At 40.6% G+C, this 19,966-nt stretch overlaps 1 protein-coding gene across 8 annotated transcripts in view; it reads right to left on the bottom strand.

Moving 5' to 3' along the window:
* Window positions 1–19,966, bottom strand: part of KALRN (kalirin RhoGEF kinase) — a 464,979-nt gene that overhangs the window by 209,612 nt on the left and 235,401 nt on the right. For all 8 annotated transcript variants that reach the window (XM_057368584.1, XM_057368576.1, XM_057368577.1 and 5 more), the window contains exons 9-10: window positions 19,689–19,919; window positions 101–223 (exon numbers count right to left, since the gene is read on the bottom strand). In XM_057368584.1, the coding sequence (XP_057224567.1) occupies window positions 101–223; window positions 19,689–19,919 (354 nt within the window). The remainder of the gene's footprint in view (window positions 1–100; window positions 224–19,688; window positions 19,920–19,966) is intronic.

The raw sequence follows: 19,966 nt of genomic DNA, 5'->3' as shown, positions 1-19,966 counted from the left end.
AGAGAGTGGTGCGACCCAGAACAGTGGGTTTTTTTTAAATATGCAAAAGGAGTATCAAAAATCAAGTCAGACAGCAGAAAGCTCTGATTCAGACTCTTACCTGTGCTACCTCTTCAAAGTCATCATGTCTTTTCTGCAGCGCGCGTGCCCTGTGGAGAGATTTCCCCACTCCGGTGTGTTTGCTCAGAAAGGCTTCCCCGTGATTTTCAATCCAGTCCAGCACCTGCCAGAAAARAAGAACATCCAGTTACCTCTCCTGTCTGAAACCCTGTGAAACAGAGAAACCCTGTGARGGTGAGGATGGACCAGTGCAGAGGAATGCTTTGTGCTTGATACGGCTGAACACAAGCAGCTCTGCCAAAGTCCGTTCTAACTGGAGGGAAGATGAATGCTCATGGATGCTACTGCTAAATAAGGTTTATTGAATTTTTGCTATTCAATTTATTTTGAAATGTATCTTGCTTATTGGASCCTGGCAGATATTAAATATTTACTTTCACAAAAATGACTTTTGGGGAAAGAGAATCAGGAATCTGGAATCTTTTACAGRAAGTACCTTCCTCTGATGAGTTTTTGTAAACTGCAAAACAGCAACAACTGATTTCACAACTAAATATAAGAGGGAGTCCAAAAGCATGGTTGAAKGATCAATTAAAATCTCTTTTACGTGGGGAGAAAGCATTATCAGTTACTAGAATTAAACAGTTAAGAAACCTTCACTGCAGACTGTAAAATACTGACAATGTGCATTCTCCAATTTTTCCATGTTCTTCTTTTGAGTTTGAAATGGAACTGATCCTTATGGAAAAATTGGATGACAAATCTGATAATCCTGAGAGTTAGAGAGTATTCTCCTTTAAAAATATGGTATCTGTGTATGCACCATTCATGTGGAATTTCTTCTCACGGTAACACTGTCACTTAAATTTAGACCAAATCTGTTAGGGGTCTACTACAAGATGGTAAAACCCCTAAAATCTGACAATAAAAGGTTGGGAAATTTCAGGATGAGATKGATACTCTTTCTCCATTTCTTTCTGTAGATCTCTGATCCACAGAAGCTAAGGGAATACACAGTACTCAACCAGCACTGGTATTTCTGTAACAGGTGGGATTTCCTTCAGCAAGGAGCTCTGCACTCACAGCGAGTTTTGGATCCTCACTGCAGCTGATGCTGATTGATGGACTGAGGAACAAGAGCTGCATTTTGGGTCCAGGCCACCCACAGCCATGTGGGCACATTCCCATGCAGGGAGCATTGTCCTGTCCAGGCTGCTGTCCATTAGAGTACTGCACTACTGAAAACATGGCTGAGCTCAAATTTCAGGATATCTCCAAGCATGGGTGCAGGCAACCCTGGAACCACCTAGGAAGCATCACAACTCACAAACAGCTTCTGGAAGGATTGGGAGATAACAGTCTTGGTATTTTACCTTCACCAGTGGCAAATTTCCATCTCACAGCTTACCAACCCAATCACTATTGTCAAGTTCATTGGGGTAGCTGTTTCTGCTGTTCCTCTGCTAAAATATGTTAACATTTTGTGATTTTTTGTTTTGTTGCTTTTTGGGGGTTTTTCTGTTTTTTTTTTAATTTTGTTGTTGTTGTTGCTTTGGTTTTGGGGGTTTTTTTTGTTTGTTTTTATTTCACTAGTTGAAAGTGAAAAGTGGCAGAAGAATTATTTTCTATCATAATGTGCATGTTCCGTCTCCTTATCTCCTCAGGGGTACAATTACACACCCAACAAAATAAGCAGCAAACCCAGGTCACTGAGAAAATGAAATAAAACTCAGTACAGCTACAGCAGGCTGTGCTGCCCATTACAGTCATTATGTGGCTGGGTAACCACAAGATTCAAAATGCTGTCTGGAGGAAGAATAGCCCTAACTGTCCCTGCAGAATGACCTGGGTAACTGTTAAAATAATAACAGTGGAAATTCAGATAGGTTTCATCTGAGCACAACACTGGGTGCTTGGAGAGCCCTCTCCACACTCCTTTCTGCTGCAGATCAAATTCCTGCCTACAGGAAGTCTAAAACCCGTGGCACAACTAAACTGGCAAAATAAATCCTGCCCAGGTAAGGTAGGAAAAAACATACTTGAGAGTCCACTTGCAGGGAATGCTGATAGTTTGTATGGGATACTGTGGAAAACATGGGAAGAAAGAGGTGGAAGAATGGTTTTAGAGGGAAAAGGTTGAAGAAGCAATCAGGCAATAATTTAGCAAAGTTCTGGGATGATAATTGCTCTTCCTCTAGGGTAATTTGTATGATAGGAATGTGGCAAGATGATTGGATTAGTGCAGTTAAGGTCAGGTCTTTAAAAAACTTTTTAAAAGTTAATTTGATTTTTAAATAATAAAAAAAAAAGCGAAGGGACTCTATTTGAAAAGGGCAGACAGACATTTCAATGTAGCACTTTGAAAATTAATTATCTTTCTGTAGGTATCTTTCCTAATCAGGAAATGTGAAAACTAAGAAACATCTCATTGCTTTATCAAATTTAAATCAAAATCTCCTTGGGAACCAATTTTTTTTCCTAGCAATTCCTCATGATCTGCACCCATTTTACATGAATACAAAATTTCAAAGGAGTAGTAATTCCATTACTTYAAGGAATTATATCTGCTGTTGAATTTAGTTGAAAAACTTCTGTATTTTCCCTTCTTTTAAACTATGTTTCCTTTAGCAGAAAYGAATGAAGATGAAATGAGGATGATTTGGGTAAGAATTAAAGTCAGAAAGGAACTTTAAAATTATTGACTCCAKCTGCTAACCCAGCACTACCAAGCCCACCACTAAGCCAGGTCCCAAAGACATCTACACGTCTTTAAACATGCCCAGGGATGGTGACTCCTCCACTTTSCCAGGCAGCCTGAACACTGAGGCTTGCTCAAACACAGCAGCCCTGAGCTCTGCCCTCATGTAACAGGAAGAGATGAGAAGTGTGAGCTGTGATTAAGATGCAGCGTGTTGTACTAGCGGTGACAGAGCACCCCGATTTCTGCATTTGACCTAGGCCATGTGGAACAGTTTCACTGCTCCTGAGTGAGGCGACCCATGGAAGCCTTGGCCAAGGGAATCATTAATCTTTGTTACCCTGAGACCCACAGTTGTTGCCATAGTGACTCTTAAAACTAGGTTGCTCTGAAAACTGAAAGTAAATGATACCATTTTACACTTCAAGCAGTTAAGAGATCTTGATCTCAAAACAGTACAAAGCTGGTATAACTCAAAGGGGCTGGTTTAACTCTTCAGTAACAGAGTCGTAATAAATTCCAGAGCAATTCCATCTAACTTAYTCAGCTTTAAATGAGGCCCCATTTCAAATAGGTGCATAAGCATTGCCTAACTTTAAACACATGGACAGAGCCTCTAAAATCTCATGGTGAAATGAAAGTAGCATCAAGCTACCACGATGAATGTGTTCTTGCTTGCTCTTGAGATACTGTGGGCTAACTAAATTCTGKGTGAAACCAGGAATTTTTATGGCACTTCAAACTCTCAAGAACCAAACCTTATCTTTGTCTTTCTTGTAGCTGCTATTATGAATGCTCAGTAACTCCAAGGCCTTTGTCTCTGAAACTCTTATTCCAGAAGCTCTGCCTCTGCCAAGTCTGCTTTTTGTAACCAAGAAATGCAGTTAAAAGGTTCGTGTTTCAGATTGTACTTTACATCCAAAACTTGTTGTAAATGTTTTGTTACATTGCACAGCAACAAAATCCAATCTTTTCTGTCAAAGCCCTTCAAAATTGTACAAGCCTACTTAGGAACACTTACTGGATGTACTAGATTTTGTAAATACAAGAATCTTTTGGCAAAAGGTACTTCATTTTCTTCTAGTAGACCCAGAAGCCAACAGTATGCATCCATTTATGAGCAACACAGTCCAAAGATGTGCACTCAGGTTATCCACAATCCATTCCCTTATKGGGAGGTAAAAGGGCCTTCAAGAGACACTTTGCACATTTGCCAGGGGTACCACTGACTATGAGTAAAGGCTGCAGCCAGTGTGGGATTGTCAACTTCTGTAATTCCATCCAGTGGATAATGATGTTCTGTGCAGGATGGCATAGCCAGCCCAACCTCTGGCCCTCCAGGAGAACTTGGTGACAGCAACAGCACCAGGGAAGACAGGATAAACACTGAGAATCAGAAGAAAAACAAAACAAAAAATCCCCCCAAATCCAAAACAACTCAAGGAGACTTAAGAAATACTAATCCTCTGTAATGAATAAAATGCACACAAAATCTGATTTAAATCAGTTTCTTTTTGTATTCCAAATCATTGCTGAAAATAGATTCCTTTTCCCTATTATCCCTGGCCCTGTCACAGCAGGCTAATGTCAAGYAAAGGTCTAGCTGAGAAAATACACCAAAATACAAAGGAACTTATCCTCTGGCTTTTCCTGCTATTATTAATGGTTTATAATAGAAYCCAAAACAAAACCCAGTCATTCTCATCTGTGGTTTTTACTCCCAATAAAAACTAAGCTCCCTTTTTCACTTCTCTCTTCATTACAAATTTATGTTGGTGGCACAATAAAATATTTTTACTAAATATTTTAAAGATGGGGATCACACCTCGTGTTTAAATCAGAAACATCAACTTTGGCTCCYATGAAATTATTTTTTATTTCCAGAGGCATCTACATCTGACTCTAAAACTCAGATCTTGTTCCCACCAAAAGCCACAGCAAAGTTTCAACCACCCTAAGCAAATGTGGATCAAAGATCCCATGTTTGTCATGTTAAGAGGCAGGAACTAGTTGTGCATCCAGCAGGATCTGAGTCTCTGGACACACATCTCAACACCGTTTTTCTTTCCCATGTAGCAAGGTGTGAACATGTGCARTTCACAGGACAGCACGTCCCAAACTGCACAGGTTGATGCAATAAGTGCAGTTCCCATGAACAGCCACAGCTGATGCAGCTCAGCAGCATTGGGAGAGAACAGGGCCTTACTCTGTTCATTGCCTTTGGTCAAATACCTCAAACCATGCAAGAGTTTTAAGAAATAAGCAAAAAGCAACACGGATTTCATATCAAAAGTAGACTGGAATTGGAGTGATTTGGTTCAACGCCCAGCACTGCAGTTCAGCAAATGAMTCAAGTCCCTGCCTCCATTTGCTTTTCTAAAATGACATTAATCACATTTACAGTCAAAAAAGCAAGGCTGACAGAGAAAGTGGAAAGAAAGCTGCCTTCCAGTTGGCGTTTTTGCAGCCTCTAGCAGTATGTGGCTCCAAATTTGGTTGGGGATTCTAGGAACCTTTTCCTCTGAAGAAACATACTGAAATATTATAAATAATAAGCAATGTGATGGCAGCTGTACAAAAAAGAACAGGCAATCCATTGAAAGGCAAGGCTTTAAAATCAGGTGTAAGCGGCCCCAAAACCACTCTGCTACAAATGCCTAATTGCTGAACATGTACCATAAATCCTGAATGCCATAGCTTGATCTGTTCATACAGCAATGACTAATCCATCTTCAGAAAATAATATAGCTGTATGTTCTTCTGTATTTAATTCACCTCAGACATTGAGTAATGAGTCACTTCTTTCAAACTGTCTTGAGACATGGCGAATCTCACTATCATCAGACAAGCAATCTGAGGTTTCATGGGGGTTTTGGGTTTGTTTGTTGGTTTCTTTKCTTGTTTTAAGGTGGAATTGAGTGAAGAGAGCTACACTCATTAACATAGTCTGAAGACTGGACAAGAAGGATTAATTCTGATACTTCTTCAATCCTTTCTCAAGGAAGAGCTCTCTTAAAACACTGTAACAGACTACGTTCCCTGAAGTCAGTCAAAAATTTTTGACCACCATTTTTTCTTTCCTTTTCACCACAATTCTGTGTGGTATGTGTGGACTCAACTGTGCCTGGGTCTCTTTCAAAAGCCAGGGAACTAATGCAGCTGTTATTAAGTAGGAGTTTTAATCACTCCCTGCTTTTGCTCTCTAATTGTAGCTATTCCAAATACCACCACATAATTAAAGAGGTCTTTTCAAAAGAAAAAAACATACAGTCTCATTTACCCTTGGAGGGAAAAACAACCTTACAGACCTATCAGTATTTTGCTGCATACTGCAACTAAATTAACGAGGGGAATTAAATACAGAGCCAATTAAAACATTTTTTTTTATTTCCTTTATTCCCTTGTCTACATTCAACCAAAAAAGAAGTCCCTATGAAGKCTTACTGTAGGTGTTTTTATGAGCTTCCTGGACATTACGTGAAAGTTTCACCTCTGCACAATTTCTCATTTTAACAACAAAAATATAACCTCAGTAGTTTAAGACCCCACCAGTCYATCAAAAACAGAACATCTATGTTCTGTTCTTTGCCAAGGGGGCAGCCTTACAAAGCACAGCCAACACTGCTGAAAACATCTGAGTAAATTATACAACTACTGAGACATGTGGGTCCAGAGGAGTGTCAGGAAAGACCTAAATATGCAAAAATACATGTATATAGTCTTATTCACACTTCTCACTGCTTCCAGCACCCACAGATATCCTACAAGCCCATCTGGAAACAGATCTGTAGGAGTTTATCCAGAGAAGACAGTCCCTGCAGCAGGAACTTCGTTCATCGACAGCTTCTGCAGTGGAAAACACTACAGAATAACAACTCCCCCAGCTACCCCCTTCTTAGAAGTTTCTACTGCAAAAATATGCGAACTGGTTATGAAAGGGCTGCAGAGCTAACAGGATGACTAAGTGAAGACATCCTAAATATCTCCCAYAGCAATGGCCTGCACACCAACGAGACTGTTCACAACTTTTCTAGCAGAGCCTCAGGAATCCATGGTGATCTGCTGCAGCATTGCTCTGCCATTCCCCACCCATCTACAAAAACTTGCACATTATTGCAGACCTGCAGACCTGGACAACAGTCACAATTACTCGTCTGYTCCCAGATATGCCACCCTCCGTGGGCAAACCTGGCTGCTCACCTCAGGTGCTGCAGAGGGACACTCTCCTCCCACAGAGCTGCTCCACCTGAACTCCTCACCTTTTCACAGCCTTRTATGACAAAAATAACCTAGTGCTTGCTTTCTGCACATGGCTTTTATGTACTCATACAGTTCCTCACATCTATAAAAGTAGCATGATGGTTTGAAACTGATACAAGTTTGGAGAAGAGTGAGAATACCAAGTGTTGTGGTCCCATACACCTTGTAAAGAAAATACTTGATCCCAGCTCTAGCAATGAGTGAGGTGTAGAAATTAGTTGTGTCTGTTTTGGAAACAGCATGTTCATTTTTGGGCTCTGGCAGAGCTGTCTGGATGTAGGCTGAGCCTTTCTATGTGCAGGATTTGTCCCTTTGGAATTGCCCGAGGTCACGCAGTCCCAGCCTGCTCCTTCACTAAATGCCATCATCTGGGATGAAAGCTCCCCGAAAGGGAGTGGGAATATACACATGCTTCTCTCACCCTGAGAAGGAACTTCTTTCAACTTAACATTGCTTTCCTTTGGTAAAATTCACATTCATCAAATATACCCCACTTATCTTTCATTTTCTTGATTAAATATTTTACATAATAAAATTTGGCAACTGTCTCTCTAAAAACATTCCAAGTAAGAGAACAATAGACAGACAAATGAAGAACTAATGTTTCTTCCTTAATGCCTGGATTGTTACTAATGTTCCCAGAATATTGTTTTTAAGGAAATCAAGAAAAGAAAGAAAATATATCTTCAAGTTAAAAACCTTGTTTTATTCTTTAAATGCCGAACTTCTTTTAGACAAAATTTCAAAGCTGAGTGTAGGTGGAGAAGCTATAAATAACCACATTTGTGCATGTTCCTTCTGTACAAGACACAGAAAATGTGCTCTGCATCAGCACAGAAAGATGTTGCTGTGCTCTGCATGGAGTGTCTCCAGGCTGACAGGTAGATTATGTTYTTTGCAGTTATGCTGCTGGGTTGCTGTTTGTGAGTTTTTTCTCCATTTCTCAGGAATCATACCTGGCACTTGGCTGCAGGATGATGAATTACCAACACAATTAATCAAGTCTGTCAGACTCTGACCAATGGTAATATTCAGAAATAGAGAATTATTTTCTTACTTTGGGCATATAGACACTTTTGTTTGTTGCTGTCCATAGCACTTGTTAGAATAGTGATTTTGCTCCTTCTGAGGCTAATACATTTCCCTAGGTCTCCCTTTCTTGTCCCATACTTGCCCTTTCAAATAATTTTTCCAGATGCAGCTGCTGGGTCAGACATGGCTGTGGCCAACTCTAGTCTAGGTCTGGCTCTCCCCACCTGGGCTGTTTGCTTGTACATAATCAGAGTTTTCTGAAAGAATGTCCCAGGTCTCTCACAGCTCAAGAGAATGGGAATGGGAATGGGAAGAACGTTGTCTCAGGCACAGTAAGCACTGAAGCAAAGACAAGCTGAAAAGCTCTYGATTTTGTGCTCGAGCAAATCTCCATTTCATTTTCCTCTATGGTTGTTCCCACTTTAACTTGTGCTTTGCAGTTCCCAGGAGAAGAAACACCTGAGCATSCTCAATGTCTGGCCCAGTTCCTTCCTCATGGGCACTTACATAGGGGATCTCTACTGCTCCCCAGTACCAACAGGTAAAACAATATCTTAACTAGTAGAAACTTCTTGTACATTAATAATGCCCAGCCTCTGCTGTGACCATGTGCACTTGAGATTTTATTAATTCCTCAAACAATTATTTAGCATCTTGTGTTTCTCCTATCTCCAGTTACTCTCTGTTGTGCTTCTCTGGCACCAGACCAAAAGAAAAACAGCATTTGCAGACCTGAGAGCAAGTGGAGGCACACACAGGACTCAGGACTGATTTAGATTTCTGAGATTTCTGTTGCTACTAATGACAAATATTACCACAGCTAATTTTCATGTTTGTGAACACAGCAGCACAGTGCTCATTTCCTTGTTTTTGAGGAAAAACTTTTTGATCCTGTAGAGAAATTTGTGCATTTCAAAGTGTGGCACTTCATGGCTTGTGAAGGATCTTCCTTGCACTTGTTTGCTTCATTTTTTTTCTTGGTGAGAGTGTCCAAAAAGCAGAAGGATCCCTTGAAATATAGCAGGTATGCAGGAGGGAAAAGAGGAGCTACATGAGCTCTTTAGAAAARTACATTATTCTCAAATGTGTAAATAGAGCAATTGATTTGAACTCTGACAATGACAGATRTGCCTATGGTCTTCAAGAAGAGAAACAAAGCAAAACTAAAAAGGAGTGTATAAAAATTCAGAAAAAAAAAACCAAAACCATTTCTCACAATTCTAAAACAGATTTGYTTTACGGTCCCTTTCAGAGCCTCAGTTTGTAAAACAAAGAAAGCAATTCGCTGTCAGATAAATGTTGGACTAAGATAACACTATCATTACTGCTATCACAAAATGTACATTGTGATAGTATCAACCCACCTAAACTGTTACTAGTCTAAACAAGACATTTAAAGGCAAGTAACAATTAGAAAGGACTGAYAGAACAAGGATGAGCTTTGGAACAGGGCAGTCTTTAGTGCAAACACTGCACTCCAGGCCCTAGATAGACACTCCCCTATTCAATGTGTTTGAATTGTCTGCTTCACCACAGAGGAAACCACTGATTGACCAGGATATTAAGGAAAGCACTGCTTTGGGTTACTATGGGGAGCTGATGATTTAATCATCCAGGTTTAACAAGGCTTACAATCACAGCACACAGCAGGTTTAGTAAGAGAACAAATCCCAGTTGGGTCAAACAGAGCTTGGTACAGTCTTGTGACAGCAACAGAAAAACTCACCAGGATGGCACAGCACTGCAGTCATCCTACACATCCCTGCCAGGAACAGAGCCCTTTGGGGCTGAGATCCTGCACACAGCTTGGAAAACACAGCCTTTCTCCATGGGGCTCTGACCTGMYCAGAAACTACAGGCAAAATATGAGKGCAAAYCATGTGGGGAAGAAGCAGGAGAGTAGAAGTGAAGGAGCAGGAGAACCAGGATGTCACAGTGATGTGTGAGAAGCTTGGCCCCTGGCACACAGACCTCTGCTGAGCTGGGCAGACACAGCAAGGCTGAAATAAAAAGACTGGAATGTTTAGATCCCTGTGTAATCTCCTGCTGATTCTTCCACATGTTACAACAGAAAATCTGTGAGGGTTTCCAAGGGTGAAAGGCCARTGACCTTAGAGGCACTCCAAAGGAGGCCATGGATAATGGCAGTGAGGAGCTGTTTGTAAATGGATAGTGAGTCCAGACTCCCATGGCAGACCGGCTAATGGAAAAACAAACTAGAATGTTTGGGCAAGAAGGATCAGACTTAGGAAAACCCTTTTTAGCAAAGAACAACCTTGAGCTGTTCAGGGAAAAGAAGAGATATCTAAATGATTGCAGGAGAGAGATTCATGGGCAGAATGAAGGGCAGAAGTGGTTGAGGACTTCCCCTATGAGTACCTTTTTAAAGAAAAGCCCAATTATCCCCAAACTGAAATTTTCTGTGGAAAACTGCTTTCTTTCTTGTTTTTCTTTTARCTTGATGGTTCTTGGGCTACAGCATCCCCTCATAGTGACCTTTCCTCTTTTGTTGTTTCCTAACACCTTGTGCACTTTGAAAACCTGAGGAGGTAAGCAAGAAGAAACCATACCCAAAATACATTTTGTTTGTTTAAAGTTACYTTTTGTTAGAGGGAGAGGGAAAACAATAACACCAAAAGAAAGTTTCATTTTGTGGTTTCTCTCCCCCACAACTTTTCCTCCTTATTTGGGAAGGGAATCATCTGAAGGTCAGAATGTTTTATATGTTGCTGAAGCCAAAAAWAAAAGTAATTTTCTCCATCCCTCAATACACGTTCCATCTAAAAAAATCCACAAGGCAAGAAAAAAAACAAGTCAAGAGCTTTCAAAACAAAGGGAGTGGAAAGGTGAAAGACCAATGGATAGACCTGAAATGTGTTTGGTTTGCCTGTTTTCACATTTGAAAGACATTTKTGTTAAAAGGGAACCATAGCGTAACATAAAAGAAGTTTATAGCTGTAACAGAATACAGGATTGGAGCCAAGCAGYTCTGAACGTGCCTGAAGGGTTACCCCAGCCTAGGCAATAGCTTCCAGAACTACAGTCCAGGTTACAACTTCTAAAAACAAGCAAGAAGCTTTGTGTAAGACTTCCTTGTGAGGCATATGAAACAAAAGAAGTTGCCTAAAAGTCTCCTGTGAGTTAAACCACCAAGTTTAGTCCAAAACAGCGCACAACCTCTCTTCTAAGGACAGGAATACCAGAACTCTGCAGTTTGGTAAGGCAGCTACCAGAACCAGCCCACAGGAGATGCTGCAGAGCACAGCCAGGGAAAGCAGTTTGTGTCACAGAGCAAAGCAGAGCTGCTAGGACAAGGGAGAACTAACGGGAATGACTGGCATGGAGAGGAGAAGCAAGCAGAGACAGGCTGTGGTACCAGATCAGCTCAGYCTAAGTTGGCTCTTGCTACCCAAAAAGACAAAATATTCTCAAACCATGAGCATGATTCATTACCAGAGGGGGAAAGTAACCAGCTGGCTGAGCAGCTGCTCATGGAGGAAAGCACAGGGAAAGTGTTACAGTTATACATGAGGAACTCGCTTTCGTTATGCTCTTTGTTGTCTGGCAAGGTTTTTTCTCACGTCAATGAAAATACCTTTTGTTGGCCATCAGTCAAAAGCAATATCAAGGAGGATTGATCACTGAGTGACAAGCAGGACCACGAAAATCTGGGAGGCCATATGAGGAGATAATTGAAAGGAAAGATCAAGGGAAACAAATGGAGTAGAACAGAATGACTATTTCGGACTCCTAAACCAGTGCCTAAAATAGCATATTTATTTCTTAGCATAACAAACCTTTATTTCRTTTTTAGATAGTCCAAATAAATCCTGTAAGATCTTTCTATAAGGGGTAAAAMTGGAGTAGCTATGGCTTTGAAGGTTTAGGGCAGGGATTTGTGAATCAGAYATCTTGACATGAAAAGTTCTAGTCATGAAGCTTTCAGTGACCTTTGGCAGGTTGCTCAACATCAACTTTTTGGAAAACCCATAATCCTGAAATGAAAGAAACCTTAATAAGCAAGAAGTACTATTGTTATTGTTACTTCTTAAAGTTACAGGGCAGRAAGTTTTCTGGCATTCCAGTCTACATCTACTCAAAGACCTCATTTTTCTCTACGTTCTTGTGACAATTACTGATTCTAGCAATTGCTTTCAAAAAATATACATATAGCTGCAGAAAACTCTATTTTATTGCTCTTTCTTCACCACTGCAACCCTCCTATTTTTGTAGGGCTAATCAGTAACAGACAAGCCTAATTCCCTCTCCTCCTTTGCCACGACACTAAGAGCCAATGATGCCTTTCAGAAACAATAAACTACACATGATATTTTCAGGAATGCTGACATGCAAACAATCCTGGGACAGAAATAGACAATCAGGACATGATACATAATGACTACAAATTCTGTTCAAGTGTAACAGCAAATTTTAGCTGTTTGCCTAGGACTGACTTCCCTGCAGTTTGATGCAAAGCAAATCTGGGATSAGGAAGATACTCAATGCCCACTAGAATGGCACCACACAGGATTTGGGCTCTTGCATCCTAAWACATCTCACCCAACATTAGGCAGTGAACTGAGGGTCTTGTCTGCAGAGCCAACGTTTTTATTATTTCCCTGAGAGTCTGGAACAAGAGAGGSAAGTACCCAGGGTACAATTAGAGTMATTCTCTGGAGGCGTCACTGTCTCTCCATTGACTATAAAAGGAGACTGCATTAAGCTCCTGGCTTGGATGATTCAGTTACGCTTCTAAAGACGGGCAGGATAAATACAGACCATGGATCCTTACATCTACCTACAGAGAACTAATAACTGCATCTTTATATGGCCTTCTCAATTTTTTCATACTATGAGTTGCTTCCTCTTTATCCACTGAAAGACAGATCCAAATTTTTAGTGAACCAGTACGATTTCAGAGGATTTCCACATGAGCTTCTTAGACTAGGAATCCAAATATTTGKTGTTCAAGATGCAGCAAAACAGACCATCTGAAAGGACTTGGTCTTGAAGGAAGACAGCGCTCTAAATAATAAAACCACTTTTTGACAGACAAAGGAATTTTTTTTCAGTTCCTCTTCTCACTTCARTAGGTTCAGAGATCAAGCTGGCTGGTTCAGATTTCTTCAGATCCTATCTCCCAAGACAGCTGTGAAGCTCATCAAAGTGTTCTCACACTGCTCATACGTCAGTGCTAAGTAAACTTCAGYTTGTAACTGAATCTGGCCCCTGAAGTTTGATATCCCTTGCACTACTGCTCTGTGTATAAATTAAAGAGTGATCACTATTATTTTTTCACCAAGGAACTCTTTAAAAATACAAAGAACAACTGTCTGCTTGTCTTAATAACTATGTAAAGGAAGAATGAGGCAAAGGTTGCTTCCAGATAATTCCAAATTATAGTTTAAATCAAATTACGAAGAGGACAGTGTATTGTTAATCAGCAACCTCTAAGGAATTTTGAGAAAAATACCTTTAAAGGAAAATTTAAACCTATAGTTCTTTGTGAAGAATTGGCACAAAAATAATACAAGATAATACTGGTCTAAATTTAAGAGCACTGTCAGACATTTAGAACAGAGCTCCCTTTCTCTTATTTGAGTTTGAAGCATGTAATTTACTTTTTAGGCAGACAGCCTGAGATATCTGAGGTGTTCTTATGCCATATGGCAGTGCTTACAGGGTGCAAATGKGACTGCCTGGACAGTAACACAGAGCCTGCCTCTACACCAACAGCCACAGTCCAAACGAGCCCAAATACACAACACATATTTGCACTCTCACTCAGGAAGCTCCTGTGGCCTTTCAAAGGGCAGATTTCTAACACAGAGTTATTGGTAAAGAGGAAAAAAAGCACATTACTTCTTTCAGTTGCATTCTTTTTCCAAAAGCCCTGTCCTGTTTGTGTTGGACAACCCTGAGCACACTGTCTATAAATGCTCCATGTCTTTGCAAGCTAAAAGAACCAGAGAAACASCCCTGTGAAAGAACCAGAAACTGAAGAAATATGTGGGCAATACTCTCCTTCCTAGCATGGCTGCCTTGTGCAGCAAATCCAACACAACCTGGTCATAATTAGAACCTCTATTCACTATTACTTATGGCTGATAAGGTCACATACACCTCTAAGCTCAGAGAAAGTACAGCAGTAATGGAAAACGTAAACATGTAAGTGACAAACACTAAGTGCATCTCATGACTTCACCAATTTATCAAAGGAGATGTGAAAATTCTCTAGGATGCTTTGAATTGTAATGYTTTAATTAGTGATTGACAGTGGGAGCTGTTTACAGGCTAAATCTGTTCAGATGGCACAGAGAGCATGTGATGTATTCTTGCAGGGTGCTGTGGCTGAAGTCATCTGGTAGCAAATATAATCTTGACTTAATTATAATGTTCTTTTTTTTCTTTAGCAAGTGTTTACAAATAAATCWCTTGCTTCACAAGGCCCAATGAAGGTATAATTGTAAACAAAGCATAAAAGGAGATACATAGTCACTTTTCTTCTGCCTTGGAAACAAACTATGACAAGCTGGAAAACTACAGAGTCTTGGAGAACTCTTCATTGCCTTGAAGGGATCAAAACAACTGAGTGTACACACACAAATGGGGGAGTAATGTACAGACCTAATYCTCTAAAATCTTGTGTGAGAGCTAAATGAAACATAAACTGCCTCAAATATTCAAGCATTCTTCTGCAAATGGACCACATAGATCACATGTATCACATGAAGTGCTCAGCATTCTCAGATAGYGTATGGAGACAGATAGATGCTGGCAGGACGTTTTTCCATACGAATGATGTCAGGATCATGCCCTGTTCTGTTTTCCCTGCCTCTAAAAGCCAGACACATTACAAGTTAAAGTGCTTGGTTATGAAGAGAGACAGCCTTTTCTCTTCAATGCTCTGCAGCCTCCCTCAGCAATGGCAGCTGGTAAATGTAATGATATCAGAATGGCCACATGGCCTTTTTATCCATCACCAGAGGCAGATAACCACGTAAGGAAACCAAAACTATGTCCCTTAATGTATCTGGGCATGAAGCCAACAGAAGGCAAATCCCAAATTTAGAGAAATCAGATGAACCTTACACAAGTCTAGCTTGACCTTCTCAATAACCAAGAGGATTTGAGACATCACTGCAGCTGGAAAGGCAACAGTCCCAGCTTTCTTAGTGGCGCCTACCCTCTTGCCAGCAAATGCTTGTCAGTGTCATGTTGCTCTTTGCTGCTGGTTTTCATCTGGCACKATGGGCCTGCTCCATTCTACCATGCAGAGCCACCACAGCTAAGTCAACACTTTGTTCATAGCCAAGAAACCACCAGCACACACAATACCTCTATGGCCACCTATTTTTCAGCTCTTCATTTACAGGTAGACATCCCAACCAAAGCAAAGCAAGAAGAAAGTAGCACCCACCAGCCATGACTTTCAGAGAACCATGTGAGTCTGTGGAGAAACAGTCTGCCTGTGCCAGGCTAAATGCTGTTTGTGTAGGTATGGAAATGATGGAAAGACAAAGAGTTTCTGTGAGAAGCAATGAAACCAGCAGGAGGAGGGTATCAGTGTGACTGTTCTGACATGAAAGTGTGCTAAAGTAACAAGCTCAGGGCTTGCCCAGACCATTTCAATAACATATCGAATGTGTCTCCCTTCTCCTTCAACAGCTACACTTCACTTGAATGAGTTCATCGAGAAGAGAATTCAGGCAAAATTCTTGCCCATGTGAAACAAAGGGGATGGGGAGGTGGTGGAATGAAGAACAGCCTTACAAACTTACTTCAGCAGCTTCTAAGGCTGTTTGGTAACATCTCGTGCTCCAACCTTTTTGCTGCCTTTGCTGTTTGACAGTGTTGCTGCTTACAGGGCAAAGGGAACATGTCATAGAGGAAAGATGCATGCAGAGGATGGCTGGATTAATCAGGACCTAGCAGTGCAAAGCAGTGGAAATGTGAGACAACGTGAGAACAATTTCAGATCTCAACAGAAATGGAGATGGTGTTAATTTGATGGCAAATGGTCTGCAGAAGGGGAAGATCTAGAGCTGAGAGGGGAAAAAGAGAAAAGGTACAAAAAATGGGGTGAAGCATCAGCAGCAACTACAAAACATGAGCATGAAATTCAAAGGGATTTTCCYCCTCCCTTGCAGGACAGAGTCTCAGCACCTCCTCCCACCCCTAAAAGGATCAAACAGGGCTCTTCTTCCCTATCTAAAACCAGAGAACTTCTAAAAAACAACTGAAGCAATGAAATATTTCACACAGTCAGCAACMCAACATTTTTATAATGATCCTAAATACTTTTGGTGTTAAAAGAGTTCCTTGTCAGTTCCTGCCTGTGTTGAACCTCATGGCAGCTCACAAATTTTCTTAACTGTTGTTGCTTTTGTGTGAATGGTGCTCTATTTCCTGTGAAGGCTGCAAATGTAGTTTCACACTATTTATTTTCTTCCCTTCTTTAAAACACTATATATTCATAACTCACCATCCTCAGCACACCATTATTTACCTTGGTTCACATGTGCAAATGGAWGCAATTGTCTTAATACATAGATGTAGTAGCAAATAGTCTTGTAAAATGTCTGATGGTGTGAGGTAGTGATTATTTCTAATGATATTTTATAGCATAACATTTCTTATATCAATATTGTAACTTGGCCATCCACAGTGTTTACAGTGTTCTTTATACAGCACAATTTGTATTTCAGTTATGCTGTGACTGTAGGGATTCTGTGCAGTTCAAAATCCAGCTAGAACCARAACCAGAAGTATTTCCTTGAAGTGTGAAACTCTCTGAGAACATAGCCCTGATGTGCCATTAGTATGTAGAGGAGGTAGTCTTGCCTTGAAAATGGTGCAGATGATGACTAGAAATTATATGAATGAGAACAGAACTAAACCCTCAAATCCAGCTCAAATAGCACACATTTGGCCTACATAAAAYCTTCATCCAGCTAATCAGTTTTGCAAGATCTCTCTGTGCACCCCCAGTATTCCAGGCCCAAATAGTCCATCCCTCAGGTAAAACAAACCAGAACAGTTAGATAAGGTATTACTGATCTCTCAGGATCCGCAAGAGTCTCTTCTTGGAGATGTCTTTACCAAAATCTACTGATGCTGTTAATAGCAGACCCAGAGGATGCAAAATAATCTTGGAGTCCGTATTAAGAACACAAAACACAGCAAAACCTGTCCCTATTAACATCCACATTTAAGACTGATGCAGAACAGGTGACATGACAAGAAGGGTTTGGCTTAACAAGTGAAGGAGCGCAAGCTCTGCCACAGAGATCATCTTTCACCAGAACTTTTACTGCAGTGGACAACAGCTGGACAGCGTGAGCACAGGATGTCCTGACAGGGAAAACTGCACCTGTGAGAAACTGTTTAATTCTGAGCTGCGTGAATCTTCCTTAGAGAAACTACACTTTAYGTGTTTAGGAGACAGAGAAGTCTAATAAACTCAGGGCTCTCTTGTCAGGATTTAATCTCCCACGTCTCTTCATTTTAGACTTGAACTAGGAGGAATTAAGCTGAAGGTTATTCAATTTTGACAAGGCATGAAATTATTACAGGCAAATGTTGCTTATGATCAGTGACAATGTACAGGTAGACAGCTTCATCTGCCAGCTGATGGGCATTTAACAAAATAAGCATAATAGGAATTGCATGACAGACATACAGGAGGTGATTAGTTTCAAAAAGAGCCCCCATCAACATACTCAGATATCTTCCTCCTCCTCATGGAATCTACAATTCATATTTCTGTTTAGCTGATAATTTCATTTATGAGTTACAAAGCTTTTATGTTGAATAGTACAGATGTTTAGTGAACAGAATGATTCATCTCTTCSTCTCTACTTTCTAAGCAGGACAAAGAGATGCCTCCAGTGTGTGCTAGGATGGAAGCATGTCTGTCATTAAGTTGTTGCTTCCCAGATAATAACTACCCACCAAGAGAAAAATTTGGAAAGACTGTTGCCAACAGAACTCACACGGAGTAATGCTCTCTAAAGTGACTGTGCTCCAGAGACTCTTACTGCCTGGTTTGGTTTTTTTTTCTCTCCCTAAAAGCCACAGTATGCACAAAGACCTGCTCCTTTTGAAAACCAGTGACACAGCCTCATTGCCTTGCATGTGTGGGAAGTAAAAGTTTGAATGGGTTTCATGAATGAACCTCATAAACATTTCTACTGAATTCAGAAGATGTAAGAAAGTTCCAATTAGGAAAGATAGAACAAAAGTGTAGGGAATGAAGAGTACCTAAGATAATACGGACTCTTATTGACATTCAATACCACAATTAGAAAAAATATAAACCAATCAGAATTTAAAATCCTTGATTTTTCAGATTTTAGCCCTGAAACTGTATTAACTTCATAAAGTTTGCTGAAAGTATTCTCACTGAATATCAAATACATGCTCTATTTAATATAAAGCTTATGAATTTCATKACCATGCAGTATGTTTGCTGACACATAATGAAAGCAAAGTTGCTTAAATTAAGCATCTGTTACATTCAGTCCCTGTTTTAGTTATATATATGGCATGAATATTTTTGTGGTTTTAGAGGAAAACCTGTGTAGGTAGAAATACTGGCAAACTTTTGAGGACTGCGAAAGAAATGGTCACAAATATTTGCARAGGACATCTGCAGCTACAGTTCTGTCTGTGCTGGTGCACTTCAGCTGTGGTACTAACAGGACCACAGATTTGCATGTTGARTAACAGTTGCCTGCCTCCTGTCCTTGTTGGTTCATGTCTATTTTGCATGTGACAGCTTTGTCACTYCGTCTCTGCCTCATTTTTCACTTGGAGGAAGGAAATGGCATAAAGAACCCCAGGGACATTAGAATGCTCCAYAAACATCATTAGAGCATTCAGCCTCTTCATTTAAAGCAAGTGCCATATTGCTACCAACATCTGCTTTGGGCTGTAATGGGGCCCTTAAACAAACCACACCACCCTGAATGAGCAGAGCCCTGGAACATCTGTTGATTGTGCTTGCTTAGTTGGCAGCTACAAACGTAGCATTTCATACTGACTGTCACTCACATTGTTGTGTGGTACTCACATGGATTCCTTYGGGACAGGAAAGTTGTCCACCTGGAGCCGAGGTTCTCAGAGAGGAGCCTGTGCTGTATAAACTTATTTCTGTGAGGTGGGCTCTGAGCATTGGGGTGTGCAGGTAATTTGAGCCAGCAAACTCATGGCACGGGTATGTGGACTCCATAAACCATAAAGTGGTAATAGTGCAAAGATCATCTAAACTGCACCACTAAACTGCCAGCTGATGTTGTTTCCACACAGGAAGGTGAAATACACCACAGTTCAATTGCTTTTTACAACTGAAATTCTTATTCCTGTTAAACATCACTTTCTCAGGAACAGTAGAGTACCTATAGCTAATTGCTCACTTGTGACAAATAAACCACTGATTATTATTCAATGGACTGACTGATGATTTCTAACMTGACACAAGAGATACTGTAAGGTGCATCAGGATTTTAGCTTATTTCTAGCATATGTAGAGCTGTGTGTGAAATCTTGGTGATGGCAACAGCCTCTGGATGAGTCACTCATCTTTATAGCTGCAAAGAAAGGGACATTTAAATTTTTTTTTTAGTAGGGATATTACCTGTTGAACATCCTGCTGGAAAACACAGAGCTGCAGCCTTTGATGCAGCCGGACCTTTCTGTGTTGCCAGATGCTTTCCAGRCGCCGCTGGTGATGCAGGACTTCATGCACCACATCCAACACCTGGTGAACAGCCTTGGAGTAGTTTGCAGTGGCAGTGAGGGATTCAGAATTCCCAGGACTCAAGGGACGCTGTAGGACATCCAGCAAGGCTTTTCCATCCTGGCTCACCTGAGTGAASAAATAAATCTACTTCACTGCACTGGTACTTAAATATC

This window comes from Malurus melanocephalus, unplaced genomic scaffold (genome assembly GCF_030028575.1).
Source record: "Malurus melanocephalus ecotype Western Australia unplaced genomic scaffold, MMel_1.1 scaffold_94, whole genome shotgun sequence".
NCBI lineage: Eukaryota > Metazoa > Chordata > Aves > Passeriformes > Maluridae > Malurus > Malurus melanocephalus.
The sequence above is the reverse complement of the archived record's forward strand: the minus strand, read 5'-3'. Positions and strand labels throughout refer to the sequence as shown.